We start from the raw sequence: 19,664 nt of genomic DNA, 5'->3' as shown, positions 1-19,664 counted from the left end.
AGGGGGCAGGAAAGAGGAAGCGCCAGGGGGGTGATTCCTGCCCTGCTGCCAGCCCTGCCAGGGACCCCTCCCTCTGACAGGAGGAAGCTTCCAGGGATCCCTAGGACGCCCCTAGGGCTGACGCTGCTCAGCTCCGGGGAGGGACTGCACTCACCTGGGAGGAAGGGCTCAGGCTGCCAGCGGCCATGTCTCTGGTTCTGGGATTGGGTGCTCTGCCAGCTGGGCTGGGGAGGGAGAGGGATCTCAGAGAGGGAGGAAGGAGTCTGAGGCTTCCCTTCCCAGGATCTGCATAGAAAGAGAGTTTTCTGAGCAGGGACAATCAGTGGCCCTGCCCCACCCTCAGGGGAGAGATTCCACCCTGGGAGGGAGCAGGAAGGGTCCAGCTTTGATCTCATGCCCTCCCCCCAAGGCTTTGGACTCTCTAGGGACCTAATGTCTGCACAGACCTGAGAGCTAACAAGGCAAATGTAAGTAAGGCCGGAGAAACTGAGGCAAGACAGAGACCAGAGAGCTCCCAACATTCTATCAACGGGAGAGTCTGATTGACTGGACAGGATTCTATTCTCAAAGTATCCAGTGGTTAATGTGAGTTCTCAGTGACATGGATACACACACACACACACACGGCACAACCACAGGGGTAAAGCAAGGCAGGGGCAGGGGCAGAACACAGAGCGCAGGAACAGACTATGGATCTGGTTCTGACAGCGCCTCCGATGGGAGACACCGGACACTCTGATAGGAGCCAGCAAGTCTGGACTCCCCCTTATCGTGAGTCCCACATTAACTTTTTATAACCTTAGAGCAAGTGGCCCTCAGTCCTTAAGGAACCAGAAGCAGGGTTTGCAACTAAGGGGATCAGGCAGAACAGTTAAGGAAACTTGAGACGGAACAATTTAGGGAAACCGAGGCAGAACCAATTAGGGAAACTGAGTCAGGACAATTAAAGAGAACTGTGGCACAACATTAAATAAAACTAGAAAAATGCAAGGACGAGTCTCTCCCTGATAACCCCAAAGTTAACAGCAGTACAAAGGCTCCCTGCTGCAAGTATGTCAGGTCTATAGTTCTGGGGCACCATCTCAGCCAGAGGATCCGGTGTGAGATGGACAGTTCACTGTGAGTTAGGTCTGTGGTCATTTGTGCACTTAACTCAGTCTCTCATAACAGAGCAGCAGGGCCAAGGGCTCAAACCCACACAGAGGGGCAGATTTCTCCAGGGGAGAAGGGCGAGGCTTGGAGTAGCTTCACCTGCCCCGGCCCAGAGAAAGGGACAGAGCTGCAGAAAAGATCAGATTGCAGAGCAGATTTTGCATAGTTAGAGCATCAAGGCCCGCAGATCCCAAACAAGGTCCTATGAAATGCTGAAGTACTAATTAATGAACTGTGGTTACAGGACTGAAGAAAAACAGATGAGAGAGACTGCCAGTCCCAGGACAGGTGTCTGGTTTCTAAAGCTTTTCTAACCAAAATAGCCCCAAAACTGAGTCTGCCCGGGCAATTTTAACAGGCTATGGGATTCCAAAACTAAAGCATCCAAATTCAATCTGAACTAGTGAGATGGGGGTCGGGGAGAAGTGCCTAAGGCAAAGTGAATAGGAGCTAGGGGTTCCCATTCTTTCAGGTATTTTGAAAAAAACACACCAGTTTCCCCAATGTTCTGTCTCTTCCTCCCTCTGGTTTTTCCTCTCAAGGAAAGGAATTACCAAATGACCATTCCCCATATAAATCCCAAGAGTGAATCAAATTCCCCATACACAACAGACTAGTACAGTAGCATTTCCTAAAAATCCCTCAAACATAACAGCAATAATTACACAGTTTTAACAAATCCCATCCCAAACCTTAAACACACAGTAATAGATGATCCAGGCAAGGTTTAACAGTCAGTCCTCAATCATTCCCAAAGTCCCTCATATCAGTCCAAAGTACACTCGATGCAGGGTCCAGTCCATCCTCTTGATGCGGGAAAGATTCCTTTCTAGATTCCCAGCCTCTCCTAGTTAATAATGTAAATTGCCCTTTAACTCACAAATCCTGGTCCTTTGAATTCCAATAGAAGATCTGACCTGTCCCAGCCCCACTCGGATCTGAGCCAACTTTGGGGCTTCGCCCGAAAGCCCCTCGAGGTAAGTCTCCTATTATAAAAAGGCCACGCTGGGAACCCCTCTTTGCAGAGATTCCAAACATGGCTACCATGTGAGGACCCTCTGTCCACTGGACCCTCTGTCCAGTGCCCTCCTTATCTCTACCTTTGCCTATACTTTAACTTTGCTTACTCAATAATAAACCTCTTTTATCAATCTAGCTCTCCGGGCCAATAAATGCTTTTATTGGGAACTCGCGCCGCTACTAGACCCCCTTGCGCCGAATCTGTACCCCAAACCTGCCACTAGACCTTAACCCTAATTTCATTTAGGTACCCCAAAGCTAGACTTCAAAACTCTCATTTAAGAAAACTGCTTCTGGCTGTGAAGTGATAGGAGGCTCTCATTCCTTGCAGAATGGGTGCATCATGCTGACAATCAAAGCTGATCAAAGCTGATCCAGGTTCCAGAAGCAAGCCAATATCTGTAATTTGACTAAAATCTAGAACAAAAAACACAAATCTAACAAAGAAAGATTACATCAGTTCACCAGACTGCTGCAAAATATGAGGAGGCCAAAATAAATGGTTTCCTATGTGAAAAGATGAGTTTGCTTTACAGGCCAGGCAGAAGGCTGCAGTCCCAAGTTGTAACAGCAGTGAGGTCTCACAGACCCCTGTTCATTGTCCTCTTATCATGTAGAAACCTCAAAGAAACAAAACACAAATATCCAGTGACAGACAGATGATCGAGGGAAATACTCCGTTACCCAAGCATTTAGGATACAATGATTACATATAACCAGACTGAAAATAGCAAAGCATGACATAATTGAATTGCATTAACAGCTTCTATTGACCATTGCTCTGATCATAGAGATCAGTTACAGAAGGAAAAAAAATGCAAGAACGTAATTATAACATAACATAAGCAGTTAAAACCCAACCTTCAGCACATACAGAATGAAATAGCTTTAACAGAGTTAAATCTGTTAAATCAATCATCCCAGTAACTGTCAGAGGGTGGAGCTTTAAAACTCCCAAATAGCATTAACTAATCAACTATAAACCCAAGAAATTTTACTTCCAATAACAGATTTCATTAATCAAATGTCTGATAACTCCTAAACAAAGATTTACCATAACCTTATAATAATAACAGAAAGAAATGTTGTCTCAGTAAGTCCACAACTTAGAACAATTATCATACCTAAGTAGAGGTTACATGAGTGAACATTATACATACAAATCATTTTGCTTTTAAAATACTCAGTACATAGAAAAATATCCCAAATTGCATATTGTCCATAACAGAAACTGTAATGCCGGAGAAACTGAGGCAGGAGAGAGATTAGAGAGTTTTTAATATTTTATTAATGGGAGAGTAAGATTGACTGGACAGGACTCTCGTCTCAGATTATCCAGTCAGACAGAGATAAGTATACTGGGACCAAGGGATCCATATTGGTCCCAGGGCTGGAGGACCCAAAGAATCCAGCGTCCAGCATACAACTGCCAGCCGCCATACTCCAGCAATGAATGGAAGAACCCCAACTTCTTAAATACCTTTTTGGAGACAAAGAAGAGAAAGGGAGGGAAAGTTTTTTATCAGGGAGGGGAAGCCATAAAACCTAAAAATTCCAGACACAAAGAAGTAAAGATATCATGGGGTATCTTGGAATATTCTAAAGGAATATTGTAAATCCGTAAAAGAATCAGGAGATCTACTCTTTTACTTGCTAATTTACAACCCGAGAGCGAATAATCCTTAGTTTTACTGGGTCAGAGACAGAACAGTTAAGGAAACTGAGACAGGGAAACTGAGTCAGGACAGTTAAAGAAAACTGTGGCATAACATTCCATACTCTTTCTCCTAAATATTCAAACCTTTGAATCTTAGCACTTTCCTCTAGATACCCAGGAGGTCTTTGACCCACTTTATGTAAAGCAAGTGAGCCAAAAAGAAAACTAAAAAAATGTAAGGACTCATATGGCAAGAGCAAGTCTCTCCCTGATAACCCCAGAGTTAACAGCTGTACAAAGGCTCCCTTGTTGCAAGCATGTCAGGCCCTCTCCAGTTCTGGAGCACCATCTCAGCCAGAGAATCCAGTTTGAGATGGACAGTTAGGTCTGTGGTCATTTGTGCACTTAACTCAGTCTCTGCTTACAAAGCAGCAGGGTCCAAGGCCCAGTCAGAGAGGCAGCCCTCTCCATGGGGGAAGGATGAGGCTTGTAGTAGCTCCACCCTTCCCCACCCAGAGAAACAGGACTGCTATTAGAATACAGATTTCTGAGCAGATTATGCACAGTTAGACCATCAAGGTAGGCAAACTCCAAACTTTTTAGGTGCCTCAAGCCAAACTTCAAGGTCCTTTGAAATGCTGAAATACTTAATGAACTGGGGTTACAGGAATGGAAAAATAGATAAGAGAGACTGCCAGTGTCACAACAGGTGTCTGATTTCTAAAACTTTTCTAAAAAATAATGTCAAAACTGAGTCTGCCAGGGAAATTTTAACAAAATGAGGGATTCTAAAACTAAAGCATCCAAATTCAATCTGAACTAAGTGAGATAGGGGGTGGGGCAGAAATGCCTAAGGCAAAGTGAATAGGAAGCTAGGGGTTCCCATTCTTTCAGGTAGTTTGAAAAAAATATATCAGTTTCCCCTATGTTCTATCTCTACCTCCCCCTTTTTTTCTCACGGAAAGGAATTGTCAAATGACCATTTCCCATATAAATCCCAAGAGCAAATCAAAATCCCTACACATAACAGACTTAATACAGTAGCATTTCCTAAAAAGGCCTAAAAAGCCCTCAAACATAACAGCAATAATTACAGTTTTAACAAATCCCATCCCAAATCTTAAAACACACAGTAATAGATGATCCAGGTAAGGTTTAACAGTCAGTCATCAACCATTCCCAAAGTCCCTTATATCAGTCCAAAGTACAGTCGATGCAGGGTCCAGTCCATGGTCTCATTTTTAAAACTGCTGCTTCAGGCTATGAAATGACAGGAGGCTCTCATTCCTTGCAGAGTGGGTGTGTGCCGTGGTGACAATCAAAGCTGATCAAAGCTGATCCAGGTTCCAGAAGCAAGTCAATACCTGTAATTTGACCAAAATCTAGAACAAAAACACAAATCTAACACATAAAGATTGGATCAGTCTCAGATAGAAAGACTCAGTTCACCAGACTGTTGCAAAACATGAGGAGGCCAAAATAAATTGGCCGGCAGTTTCCTATGTGACGAGACGAGTTTGCTTTACAGGCCAAGCAAATGGCTGCAGTCTTACAGACCTCTGTTAATTGTCCACTTATCATGTAGAAACCTTAAAGGAACAAAACACAAATATCCAGTAACAGACAGATGACTAGGCGAAATACTCAGTTGCCCAAGCATTTAGGACACAATCATTACATACAACCAGATTGAAAATAGCAAAGCATGACATAATTGAATTGCATTAACAATTCTATTGACCATTGCTCTGATCAGAGAGATCAGTTACAGAAGGAAAAATGCAAGAACATAACTATAATATTAACATAAGCAGTTGAGTTTTAACAGCTTATCAATCAATTGTCCCAGTAACTGTCAGAGGGTGGAGCTTTAAAACTCCCAAATAGCATTAACTAATTAACTCTAAGCCCAAAAACTTTTACCTCCAATAACAAATGTCATTAATCAAATTTCTGATAAATCTTAAACAAAGAGTTACCATAACCTTACAGTAATAACAGAAAGAAATTTCGCCTCAGTAAGTTCACAACTTAGAACAATTATCATATCTAGGTAGATGTTACATGAGTGAACATTATACATACAAATCATTTTGCTTTGAAAATACCCAATACACAGAAAAATATCCCAAATTGCATATTGTCCATAACAAGAAACATTTTCAAAAGGACAAAGAAAAAAAAACTATTATGTTCAGGGGTCCTTTAAATAACCTCAGGATGACCCAATACAATCAATTTAAACTTATACAAAACACCCAATTCCACATAAAAGAATTCAAGAAGGTTTTTTTTTTAACATAGCAATTAAACTCTTAGAAATATTCGGACCAAAGTATGGATCACATTTACGACCATGTTCTTTTAACCAAGGAAACAAGTATTCAATCAATTTAACCTAAAAGTAAGTATGTCCTTAAAAATCACAGTTAGCTGCACTGCCGCAATCAGATAAGAAAAAAAACGGCAGGAACATACTTAGAGAGGAGAGGGGAGGAGAGGATTCCACGTGGCCACCCTTCCCCCACTCCTGACCCCTAGGGAAAAAAACTTCCCTCGGGTTCCCCACTCAATTTCCTACATGGGGATCCTTTTCAAGATTTAACCCATCAGTTTCCCAATATCAGGTTTCTTCCCAAATCCACCCATTTCCAACTTTCTCTTTCCCCCTGACTACATACTTAAACAATCTCCTTAAAGAACTTTCCTTCCCAGATGCTCCTTTGGTAAAGTAGCAGAAGGCAGTGGGGGTGGGTGACTCCTTCCCCCACCTCTTCACCTACTCCCAAAAGTCTTTCTTTCACCTTCCTAACACCATGCAAACCTTTAATTTCCCTTACAAATCAGTCCTTCCTAAATCACCTGCATTGCTCTTTCCTTTTCCCTTCAAAAACCTGTAAGATTCACCCTATAGTGAATAACCCAAACCTCCACAAAACCCACACATGTCCAGCAGAGCTGGATTTAAAGTATAACTTATGTTAACAAATAACTCAATATATTTCAAAAGGTAACAAACTGAATCAAACTAAGACAGCTGTTTTTAAAAGTTTTTTTTCTTCTACCACATTTCTTCTAACTTATCTCCAGAGCTTTTTATTGCCCAGGCCAGGCTAAGCTTGAATTTTATTGCTCTTTACTCTAGTAGGCTTTTCCTAAAAAAAAATTTTAAAGTCACAAGCAAATTTTCCTTTTTTTCCTTTCCCTTTTCTCCCTTTTTCTTACAGGCTGCTGCAGTCAGCCAGAGAAAGAGAGAGAGAGAGAAAGATTTTTCAAACTTCTTGATATTTTCTAAGCCTGCAACACAGAGGCTGAATCCTTATCTCTTACAAGCTTGCTAACTTTTAACTTTTAACACAGACACACACAAACAAACATGGAGCTCCAATTTACTATGCACACTTGCAACGTTGTTTTCCAACCAAAAACATAACAGACAAACCACACAGAACATAGAATATATATCACACAGACTACACAGTTACAACATTAAGCAAACATATCCAGAGGATACTCTCCAGCGTCCCAGAAAATACCCGTCTCAGAATTTTTAAACCCGTCGGTATTTATTCTGAGACCACAGGTTGCTAGCAACCTGATCAGACCAACTAGACCAGCTAGAACAGACCAGAACCAGAACCAAAACCAGATGGTACCCCAAAAGGTACCCAGACAGACTTACTCTCCCGAATGCCCAATAGTTTTTTTACTTTCAATTTTATTGATCTCTCCTTTTATTTTTTGAATTTCAAGTTTAGTGTTTCATTGGGGGTTTTTAATTTGTTCCTTTTCTAGCATTTTTAGTTGCAAGCCCAATTCATTGACCTTCTCTTTCTCTATTTTATACAAATAGGCCTCTAGAGATATGAGATTTCCCCTTATTACCGCTTTGGCTGCATCCCATACATTTTGGTATGATGTCTCATTATTATCGTTTTCTTGGATGAAGTTATTAATTATGTCTATAATTTGCTGTTTCACCCAATCATTCTTTAGTATGAGATTATTTAGTTTCCAATTATTTTTTGGTCTATTTTCCCCTGGCCTTTTATTGAATGTAATTTTTATTGCATCGTGATCTGAAAAGGATGCATTTACTATTTCTGCCTTACTGCATTTGAGTTTGAGGTTTTTATGTCCTAATATATGGTCAATTTTGGTATAAGTTCCATGAACTGCTGAAAAGAAGGCCACACTGAATACTTTCAAAAGGTTTCTTTCCAATGTGAGTTCTCTGGTGTCTAGCAAGACAGACACTGTGTGTAAAAGCCTTTCCCCATTGATTACATTTAAAATGTTTATCTTCAGGGTGGTTTTTCTGATGTCTGTTAAGATCTGTCTTGCATGTGAAAGCCTTTCCACATCAATTACATTTATAGGGCTTTTCTCCTGTGTGGATTCTCTGATGTAGTGTAAGCCTGTACTTCAATATGAAAGCCTTTCCACATTGATTACATTTAAAAGGTTTTTCTCCAGTGTGGATTTTCTGATGTCTCCTAAGACCTTTCTTGCGTGTGAAAGCTTTTCCACATTGATTACATTTATAAGGCTTTTCTCCTGTGTGGATTCCCTGGTGCAAAGCAAGACTGTCTCTCCTTATAAAACCCTTTCCAAATTGATTACATTTAAAAGGTCTCTCTCCAGTGTGAATTCTCTGATGTAAAGCAAGAATGTAACTCTGTCTGAAAGTCTTTCCACAGTGATTACATATATAAGGTTTCTCTCCAGTGTGGATTTTCTGATGTTTGCTAACACGTCTCTTGCATGTAAAAGCTTTTCCACATTGATTATATTTAAAAGGTTACTCTCCAGTGTGGATTCTCTGATGGGCAGCAAGACTGGCACTCTGTGTGAAAGCCTTTCCACAATGATTACATTTAAAAGGTTTCTCTCCAGTGTGGATTCTCTGATGTGCAGCAAGATTGGAACTCCTTCTGAAAGCCTTTCCACATTGTTTACATTTATAAGGCTTTTCACCTGTGTGGTTTCTCTGATGTTCAACAAGGCTGTAATTGTATCTGAAAGTCTTTCCACATTGATTACATATATAAGGTTTCTCTCCAGTGTGGATTTTCTGATGGTTGCTAACATGTCTCTTGCATGTAAAAGCTTTTCCACATTGATTACATTTATAAGGCTTCTCTCCAGTATGAAGCCTCTGATGTATTTTAAGATTTGTATTGCGTGTAAAAGCCTTTCCACATTGATTATATTTAAAAGGTTACTCTCCAGTGTGGATTCTCTGATGGGCAGCAAGACTGGCACTCTGTGTGAAAGCCTTTCCACAATGATTACATTTAAAAGGTTTCTCTCCAGTGTGGGTTTTCTGATGGTTGCTAACATGTCTCTTGTATGTAAAAGCTTTTCCACATTGATTACATTTATAAGGCTTCTCTCCAGTATGAAGCCTCTGATGTATTTTAAGACTTGTATTGCGTGTAAAAGCCTTTCCACATTGATTACATTTAAAAGGTTTCTCTCCAGTGTGGATTCTCTGATGGGCAACAAGGTGGTCATTACGTGTGAAAGTCTTTCCACATTGATTACATGTGAAAGGCTTCTCTCCAGTGTGGATTTTCTGATGTTTGCTAAAATCTCCCTTGCATGTGAAAGCCTTTCCACATTGATTACATTCAAAAGGTTTCTCTCCAGTGTGGATTCTCTGATGTATAACAAGGAGGGACCTGTTTGTTAATGCTTTTCCACATTGATTACATTGATAAGGCTTCTCTCCTGTGTGGATTCTCTGATGTGCAGCAAGATTGGAACTCCTTCTGAAAGCCTTTCCACATTGTTTACATTTATAAGGCTTTTCACCTGTGTGGTTTCTCTGATGGTCAACAAGGCTGTAATTGTATCTGAAAGTCTTTCCACATTGATTACATGTATAAGGTTTCTCTCCAGTGTGGATTTTCTGATGGTTGCTAACATGTCTCTTGTATGTAAAAGCTTTTCCACATTGATTACATTTATATGGCTTCTCTCCAGTATGAAGCCTCTGATGTATTTTAAGACTTGTATTGCGTGTAAAAGCCTTTCCACATTGATTACATTTAAAAGGTTTCTCTCCAGTGTGGATTCTCTGATGGGCAACAAGGTGGTCATTACGTGTGAAAGTCTTTCCACATTGATTACATGTGAAAGTCTTCTCTCCAGTGTGGATTTTCTGATGTTTGCTAAAATCTCCCTTGCATGTGAAAGCCTTTCCACATTGATTACATTCAAAAGGTTTCTCTCCAGTATGAATTCTCTGATGTATAACAAGGAGGGACCTGTTTGTAAATGCTTTTCCACATTCACTACATTTATAAGTCTTTTCTCCTGTGTGGATTCTCTGATGTACAGCAAGATTGGAACTCCTTCTGAAAGCCTTTCCACATTGACTACATTTAAAAGGCTTTTCTCCTGTGTGGTTTCTCTGATGTAAAACAAGACCGTCTCTCCTTATAAAACCCTTTCCACATTGATTACATTGATAAGGCTTCTCTCCTGTGTGGATTCTCTGATGTGCAGCAAGATTGGAACTCCTTCTGAAAGCCTTTCCACATTGTTTACATTTATAAGGCTTTTCACCTGTGTGGTTTCTCTCATGTTCAACAAGCCTGTAATTGTATCTGAAAGTCTTTCCACATTGATTACATTTATAAGGCTTCTCTCCAGTATGAATTCTCTGATGTATAACAAGGAGGGACCTGTTTGTAAATGCTTTTCCACATTCACTACATTTATAAGGCTTTTCTCCTGTGTGGATTCTCTGATGTACAGCAAGTTTGGAACTCCTTCTGAAAGCCTTTCCACATTGACTACATTTAAAAGGCTTTTCTCCTGTGTGGTTTCTCTGATGTAAAACAAGACTGTCTCTCCTTATAAAACCCTTTCCACATTGATTACATTGATAAGGCTTCTCTCCTGTGTGGATTCTCTGATGTGCAGCAAGATTGGAACTCCTTCTGAAAGCCTTTCCACATTGTTTACATTTATAAGGCTTTTCACCTGTGTGGTTTCTCTCATGTTCAACAAGCCTGTAATTGTATCTGAAAGTCTTTCCACATTGATTACATTTATAAGGCTTCTCTCCAGTATGAATTCTCTGATGTATTTTAAGATTTGTATTGCGTGTAAAAGCCTTTCCACATTGATTACATTCAAAAGGTTTCTCTCCAGTGTGGATTTTCTGATGTTTGCTAAAATCTCTCTTGCATGTGAAAGCCTTTCCACATTGATTGCATTCAAAAGGTTTCTCTCTAGTGTGGATTTTCTGATGTATAACAAGGAGGGACCTGTTTGTAAATGCTTTTCCACATTCATTACATTTATAAGGCTTTTCTCCTGTGTGGTTTCTCTGGTGTTCTACAAGCCTGTAATTATGTATGAAAGCCTTTCCACATTGATTACATTTATAAGGCTTTTCACCTGTGTGGTTTCTCTGATGTTCAACAAGCCTGTAATTGTATCTGAAAGTCTTTCCACATTGATTACATGTGAAAGGCTTCTCTCCAGTGTGGATTTTCTGGTGTTTGCTAAAATCTCCCTTGCATGAGAAAGCCTTTCCACATTGATTACATATATAAGATTTTTCTTCTGTGTGAAGTCTCTGATGTAAAGCAAGACCAGCTCTAGCTATGAAAGCTTTTCCACATTGATTACATTTATAAGGTTTCTCTCCAATGTGGATTCTCTGATGCTTACGTAAAGTGGAACTAGATGCAAAAGTCATTCCACAGTGATTACATTCAAAAGGTTTCTCACCAGTGTGGATTCCCTCAGGTATAACTAGAAAGAATCTCCGTGTGAAGATGTTCCCATCTTCATTATATTTATAAAACTCTCCAGGATGAATCTTCTGAGATCTATCAAAGTCTGAGTTCCAACTATGAGCCTTCCCACACTCACCAGATAAAGGTTTTTTCATTCCAGAGTCAACTCTAGATTGGGAAGGAAGAGATGAATGATGGGCTGAGATTGCTTCACATTCATTACACTCATCAGGTTGCTTCCCTATCTGAATTGCCTGCTGAGTAATGAGCTTAGAGGTCTGACTTAAGGCCATTCCACCTTGACTACTCACACAAAACATTTTCCCATGATCATTTTTCTGATGTCTCATGAGGTCTGAACTCTTGCTGAAGGCCACATCCCAGTGATTATCTGGATTCATTAGGATTTCAGCAGGCTTCTCCTGGGAATCCAAAAGCTCTACCTCTTCAGGAAAACATTTCTCCAGAAGACAGTTATTCCCTGAATTCATTTTGTTATAGTGATTTAGGAAAGAAGATTGTTTGAATCTCTTTCTAATTTCATCCACTTCACAGTCAGACTTTGAGTAATCTACTTGAATGTTAGAGTCATTGATTTCCCTCAAAGTCAAGGCACAGGGACCATCCTTCATGAATCTTTGTAGTTCACATTCTTCCACAAAAAGGCCCAGTTTTCTAGTCATCTCATTGCATTCAAAGTTGGGCTGCAAATCTGAAGAAAACAAACCATCAACCATAGAAATACTAAAATATGTACACAGATAATCAAAAGCAATAGCAATGGTAACTTAAGACTTAGGTGGCTCATGCCCATCTCCTTACTAACCTCAAAAGAGTAAAACTTCACGGATATAGTCTTGCAGCAAAAAGTGGCATGTAATAGACTTTGTAGGGAGTAGAGACCTAAAGGATGTGAAAGTGACCTGGGAGACCAGAGTACTGGTCCTTTAACAGAAGGGACAGACACAGAGCAAGATAACTGCCAGATTCAAGATTAACAGAGTAAAGTGATTCTCCATGGGAGAAGAGTTTGTTTCTAAGTTGGATAGAACATGGTTTGTAACCTTTCAGCTGAAAAGGACTGGGCAATTCTCAGAGATTTGTCAGACAGTACTCCAGATACTCATCTGGGACAGAACATTGGAAATATCCAAACTGGTCTGATGCAAATGGTGAGGAAATTCAGATGGTATGGTTTGTGTGGACTGCATTTACAATGTCTGAAAGCTATTTATGGGCCAAAGGCCTAATCAGGTGAAGCTGAACTACTCAGTGCTGATAGAGTCACATCGATCAATGACACCAACAGGATGGGCTGAACACCTCTGTAGCACTCTAAGGAGACTATGGGTATTACCAGCTCACACCTATCATATCACCTAGGAAGTCAGGAAAAGATAATGAAGAATGGGAGAAGGGATGAGGGGAAAGTGGGAAGGAAATCCACTGTTGATGGAATTATGACCAGATCTAATCATTTTGGAGAGCAATTTGGGATTAGGTCCAAAGGGATATAAAACTCTGCATATCCTGTGACTTAGCAGTAACCCCACTGGGTCTGATTACCAAAGAAATCAAAAACAAGGGAAAAGGACCCATAAGAGCCTCTTTTTGTGTGGGAAAGAATAGGAAAATGAGTAGATGTTCATCAATTGAGGAATGACCAAAGAAACAGAAATTGTCTGAAGAAAACAACTCCTATCAAAACAGATTTGGCAAGATGGGAAAAGAAAACAACTCCCTGAAAAACAGAATTAGTGAAATGGAAGAGAACTACTGCCTAAAAAGTGGGGGGGAAATCTAACGAACACGACAAGCCATTTTTTAAAAGTCCAATTGCCCAAAAGGAGATAAAGAAAGCTAACTGAAGAAAGAAATTTACTAAAAAGTAGATTTGAACAAATGGAAGTGAATGACTCAATGACACATCAAGAATCAGTCAAACAGAAATCATATTTTTCCTGTCAATGAACCCTGATCATCTATGGCTCCAGCTGTTGAAATGGAAGTAAATGATTCAATTCAAAAAGGCTACAAGGAAAGAACAAAGTGGATGGAGAGTTGTACCACCCAGAGGAACTAACATCTAAGACTAAGATGCACCAGAGTATGCGTCCTTTCTCTCCTGCTCATGCTGTATTTGGCCTGACAACTAAAACCACGAAAAGAGAGGAAATGGTCCTTACCCAGGGACAGCAGATTCTGAACATTCTCCAGCGTGACCTCCTTGTACAGCTCCTTCTCAGAAGGATCCAAGAGCCCCCACTCCTCCTCAGTGAAGTCCACCATCACATCCTTGATGGTCACCAACTCCTAAACCATCAAAAGGCACAAGATTTTGAGCTGAGACTCCAGAATCTATGTGGTCCAACCTTCATCAACCCAGAGTTGAATCAGAGCTGAGATTTGTCTACCAAAATTCACATGACCTTTATGACTGTCACAGCCAACACTTTGCAACCAAGCATTCAGAGCCCAATGGGATACTGAGAAATGTCTTTTCTGTTTGAAGTAAGACTCATGTTGGAATACAAAAAAGGTTTTTTACTGTACAATGCTTGTCCTGATGAAAGGAGGGGAAATGTCAGGGACACATCAGTGAGGTGTGAGAATGTATATAAGAGAGACAAGGAGAAGGGAAATTCCTCCCTATCAGAAGTGTCATAAGTGACATGTTAAGGAAATTCCATCATCAGCCTTCTTATATATCACTAACAAAATCCAACAGACAGAGTTACAAAGTGAAATTCCATTTAAAGGAACTACTGATAGTATAAAATACTTAGGGATCTATCTGCCAAGGGAAAATCAGAAACTTTATGAGCAAAACTACAAAACATTGTCCACACAAATAAAGTCTCATCTAACCAATTGGAAAAATATTAAATGCTCTTGGATAAGGCGAGCAACTATAATAAAGATGACAATATTACCTAAACTAATCTATTTATTTAGTGCTATTACAATTAGACTCCCAAAAAACTATTTTAATGACCTAGAAAAAATAACAACAAAGTATATATGCAGAAGGATTTTCCATTAAGGGATGATGTACTCATAGAAAGTCAAACATCATAGTATCCCTAGAGAACACATGGGACTTTCAATGAAACCTTATGATTTAGTTTAGGACAAACTCCGTTCCATAAAACTAGATCGAAAGAGGGGGATGACACGTCTTCCAGAATCTCAATTTCCCCAAGAGCCATTTCTACTAGTAGAAAAGAGTCTACTGTCAAACTCTGACCTTGGCCATGAGTATGAGTGGAGAAAGAGGAGGAGCCTGGGGGCTCAGGACTGAGGCAAAACAGGTCTCTTGGACCCTCTCAGGAAGGTCTTTGCTCACAGAAGTCACAAGAGCCTCTGCTCTTTCCTCATATCTCACTTTTCTGAGCAACCTTTGCCTGGGACTTCTCTTCCTGGCAGAAGCTCTGAGGGGAAGAAGCGCCCCCTTTTCCTTCAGATAACTGTCTCCTAGAAATGCAGGGATGTGCTTGCCCTGCCCAGGTAGGTGGGAGCCAGATCAGAGAGGTCAGGGGCCAACCCGTGCTATCCCTGATGCCCCCTCATAGAACCAGAAGTGGTTTGGGGGGCCCCCTCCAGGCTTCCCTCAGCTCTCAGCCCGCCCCAGAGGCCTGATCTCCTGACTGGGGACACTTGTCAATGGCACCAAACCTCACTATCCCCCCTTCTTTCCCTCCCCCCCTCACCCCCCCCCCCCCCCCCGCCCCAACACACCTTGCTTCTTTGGTTCTTTTAATATCTCTCCCTCCCAATCTCTTTCCTCCTTGAACTCTGGGAAACACAATCACACCATTTGCACTCATGTCCCAACATAGGTCACTGAGGCTTTCATCTAGGAAATGGGCTTTTTTTCCCCACTGAGGCAATTGGGGTTAAGTGATTTGCTCAAGGTCATACTAACTAGTTAGTCAGGGTCATAACTAGCACAGGAAGTGTTAAATGTCTGAAGCCAGATTTGAACTCGGGTCCTCCTGACTTCAGGGTTTGAGCTCTATTCCCCGCGCCATCCAGCTGCACCTAGCAATGGGCTTTCTGAATGTAATGTTTAAGCTTAAGTAAGTCCACTTGATTCTCCACTGGCTGCACTAAAGAACAATACAGGCCAAGTCCCCTCCTTCACGTTCCTCCTGCCAATCCCTCTAAGAATACTCCTGGACTCACTTCCTGGGCGATCATTCTCCTTCATAAAGCTCTTGGCAAATGCCGAGTCCCTCTGGGACGACTCAAACAGCTCCGATTGTCCTTGAACTGTTGTGTGGAGGTATGGGGAAAACCTCTGCAACAGATCTTTTGAATTCTAAATGCACGGACCCAATTTTTTTCTTTTCTGAATAATGTCCCTTTTCCTTTTTCGGGCCCTAACCATAAGTCACCCAGAACTTCTTTGAGAGTCTTCGTACAAGACAAAACCTAACGGAGGCAAAGGAGAAGCTTTGAGGCTCAGGAGGAGAGTCTGTGTCTGACCCCCGTGGCCGTGTGAGCCACACGTCCCTCCCCCTCCCCTGGAAAACGTCACCTTCCTGAGTGGACACATAACTGACAGCTTAGTCTCTGGCCGGATCCTCCTCTCCCTGTCTCAGGGCGTCCCCAGCAAGAACCCCGACAATTCTCACAATGAGGTTAAAGGAGATCCTATTTCCAGGGCTCCCGGCCCATGGCAGATGCCACAGAACCAGCCCCCAAAGCCGGGCCAGGCTTCTCCCACCTTCTTCCCCTCCTCCTCCTGGACCCCGGGCTCTGGCTGAGCCTTGACAAGACCCTCTATCCCACAACCGGCTCCCAGGGCCTCCTCTCCTGCTGGGAATGTCCTCCCTCCCCCCTGGGCCTCCCGGCCTCCTTCCCGTCTCAGTGAAAATTTCACCTTCTGAAAAAAGGGCCTTTCCAGGTCCCCAAACTTCCTTCTGAGAAGTCTGCACCGTACAGGGTTTGTGTGGACCCCCTTGATGAGTTGTTGTTTCCAAACTGAACTGAGAGCTCAGGGAGGGCAGGGACCCTTAGCTTGTAACTTCCCTTTGTCCCCTCCCCCCGGGGGTGGGCACAGTGCTTGGCACCCGGGAGCCACATTCTCAGGGCTCATTGATGGGACCCGAGACCTGGCAAAGGAGAAGGACTCAGAGCCCTGGGAGCCGCCTGAGGGGGCAGGAAAGAGGAAGCGCCAGGGGGGTGATTCCTGCCCTGCTGCCAGCCCTGCCGGGGCCCCCTCTCTCTGACAAGAGGAAGCTCCCTGGGCTCCCTTGGGCTCACCCTGGGCTGACGCTGCTCACCTCTGGGCAGGGACTGCACTCACCTGGGCCGAGGGGCTCCAGCTGCCAGCGGCCATGTCTCTGGTTCAGGGATTGGGTGCTCTGCCAGCTGGGCTGGGGAGGGAGAGGGATCTCAGAGAGGGAGGAAGGAGTCTAAGGCTTCCCTTCCCAGGATCTGCATAGAAAGAGAGTTTTCTGAGCAGGGACAATCAGTGGCCCTGCCCCACCCTCAGGGGAGAGATTCCACCCTGGGAGGGAGCAGGGAGGGTTCAGCTTTGATCTCATGCCCTCCCCCCAAGGCTTTGGACTCTCTAGGGTCCTAATGTCTGCACAGACCTGAGAGCTAACAAGGCTTCTAATGTAAGGCCGGAGAAACTGAGGCAAGACAGAGACCAGAGAGCTCCCAACATTCTAACAACGGGAGAGTCTGATTGACTGGACAGGATTCTATTCTCAAAGTATCCAGTGGTTAATGTGAGTTCTCAGTGACATGGATACACACACACACGGCACAACCACAGGGGTAAAGCAAGGCAGGGGCAGGGGCAGAACACAGAGCACAGGAACAGACTATGGATCTGGTTCTGACAGCGTCGATGGGAGACACCGGACACTGATAGGAGCCAGCAAGTCTGGACTCCCTCTTATCGTGAGTCCCACATTAACTTTTTATAACCTTAGAGCAAATGGCCCTCAGTCCTTAAGGAACCAGAAGCAGGGTTTGCAACTAAGGGGATCAGGCAGAACAGTTAAGGAAACTTGAGACAGAACGATTTAGGGAAACCGAGGCAGAACCAATTAGGGAAACTGAGTCAGGACAATTAAAGAGAACTGTGGTACATTAAATAAAACTAGAAAAATGCAAGGACAAGTCTCTCCCTGATAACCCCAGAGTTAACAGCAGTACAAAGGCTCCCTGCTGCAAGCATGTCAGGTCCTCTATAGTTCTGGGGCACCATCTCAGCCAGAGGATCCGGTGTGAGATGGACAGTTCGCTGTGAGTTAGGTCTGTGGTCATTTGTGCGCTTAACTCAGTCTCTGATAACAGAGAAACATGGCCAAGGGCTCAAACCCACACAGAGGGGCAGATCTCTCCAGGGGAGAAGGGCGAGGCTTGGAGTAGCTTCACCTTCCCCCGGCCCATTGAAACAGACAGAGCTGCAGAAAAGATCAGATTGCAGAGCAGATTTTGCACAGTTAGAGCATCAAGGCCCGCAGATCCCAAACAAGGTCCTTTGAAATGCTGAAGTACTAATTAATGAACTGTGGTTACAGGACTGAAGAAAAACAGATGAGAGAGATTGCCAGTCCCAGGACAGGTGTCTGGTTTCTAAAGCTTTTCTAACCAAAATAGCCCCAAAACTGAGTCTGCCCGGGCAATTTTAACAGGCTATGGGATTCCAAAACTAAAGCATCCAAATTCTATCTGAACTAGTGAGATGGGGATGGGGGAGAAGTGCCTAAGGCAAAGTGAATAGGAGCTAGTGGTTCCCATTCTTTCAGGTATTTTGAAAAAAACACACCAGTTTCCCCAATGTTCTGTCTCTTCCTCCCTCTGGTTTTTCCTCTCAAGGAAAGGAATTACCAAATGACCATTCCCCATATAAATCCCAAGAGTGAATCAAATTCCCCATACACAACAGACTAGTACAGTAGCATTTCCTAAAAATCCCTCAAACATAACAGCAATAATTACACAGTTTTAACAAATCCCATCCCAAACCTTAAACACACAGTAATAGATGATCCAGGCAAGGTTTAACAGTCAGTCCTCAATCATTCCCAAAGTCCCTCATATCAGTCCAAAGTACACTCGATGCAGGGTCCAGTCCATCCTCTTGATGCGGGAAAGATTCCTTTCTAGATTCCCAGCCTCTCCTAGTTAATAATGTAAATTGCCCTTTAACTCACAAATCCTGGTCCCTTTGAATTCCAATAGAAGATCTGACCTGTCCCAGCCCCACTCGGATCTGAGCCAACTTTGGGGCTTCGCCCGAAAGCCCCTCGAGGTAAGTCTCCTATTATAAAAAGGCCACGCTGGGAACCCCTCTTTGCAGAGATTCCAAACATGGCTACCATGTGAGGACCCTCTGTCCACTGGACCCTCTGTCCAGTGCCCTCCTTATCTCTACCTTTGCCTATACTTTAACTTTGCTTACTCAATAATAAACCTCTTTTATCAATCTAGCTCTCCGGGCCAATAAATGCTTTTATTGGGAACTCGCGCCGCTACTAGACCCCCTTGCGCCGAATCTGTACCCCAAACCTGCCACTAGACCTTAACCCTAATTTCATTTAGGTACCCCAAAGCTAGACTTCAAAACTCTCATTTAAGAAAACTGCTTCTGGCTGTGAAGTGATAGGAGGCTCTCATTCCTTGCAGAATGGGTGCATCATGCTGACAATCAAAGCTGATCAAAGCTGATCCAGGTTCCAGAAGCAAGCCAATATCTGTAATTTGACTAAAATCTAGAACAAAAAACACAAATCTAACAAAGAAAGATTACATCAGTTCACCAGACTGCTGCAAAATATGAGGAGGCCAAAATAAATGGTTTCCTATGTGAAAAGATGAGTTTGCTTTACAGGCCAGGCAGAAGGCTGCAGTCCCAAGTTGTAACAGCAGTGAGGTCTCACAGACCCCTGTTCATTGTCCTCTTATCATGTAGAAACCTCAAAGAAACAAAACACAAATATCCAGTGACAGACAGATGATCGAGGGAAATACTCCGTTACCCAAGCATTTAGGATACAATGATTACATATAACCAGACTGAAAATAGCAAAGCATGACATAATTGAATTGCATTA

General features: G+C 42.6%; 3 protein-coding genes across 6 annotated transcripts in view; all 3 read right to left on the bottom strand.

Annotated features, from left to right (window-relative positions):
• LOC127556769 (zinc finger protein 665-like) overlaps positions 1 to 19,664 on the bottom strand; it is a 572,139-nt gene that overhangs the window by 153,456 nt on the left and 399,019 nt on the right. The gene's annotated exons all lie outside the window — the stretch shown is intronic.
• LOC127556748 (zinc finger protein ZFP2-like) overlaps positions 1 to 19,664 on the bottom strand; it is a 605,234-nt gene that overhangs the window by 276,349 nt on the left and 309,221 nt on the right. The window lies entirely within an intron of this gene.
• Positions 169 to 16,930, bottom strand: LOC127557674 (zinc finger protein OZF-like). The gene is made up of 6 exons (XM_051990983.1): positions 16,898 to 16,930; positions 13,773 to 13,899; positions 12,148 to 12,298; positions 10,823 to 11,283; positions 9,938 to 10,570; positions 169 to 224 (listed from the first exon to the last, which is right to left on the bottom strand). Exons 1-6 carry the CDS (start codon positions 16,928 to 16,930, stop codon positions 169 to 171), a joined length of 1,461 nt encoding a protein of 486 aa, XP_051846943.1.

The sequence above is a fragment of the Antechinus flavipes genome, chromosome 3 (assembly GCF_016432865.1).
Source record: "Antechinus flavipes isolate AdamAnt ecotype Samford, QLD, Australia chromosome 3, AdamAnt_v2, whole genome shotgun sequence".
NCBI lineage: Eukaryota > Metazoa > Chordata > Mammalia > Dasyuromorphia > Dasyuridae > Antechinus > Antechinus flavipes.
This window is presented reverse-complemented; position numbering and strand designations above follow the sequence as displayed.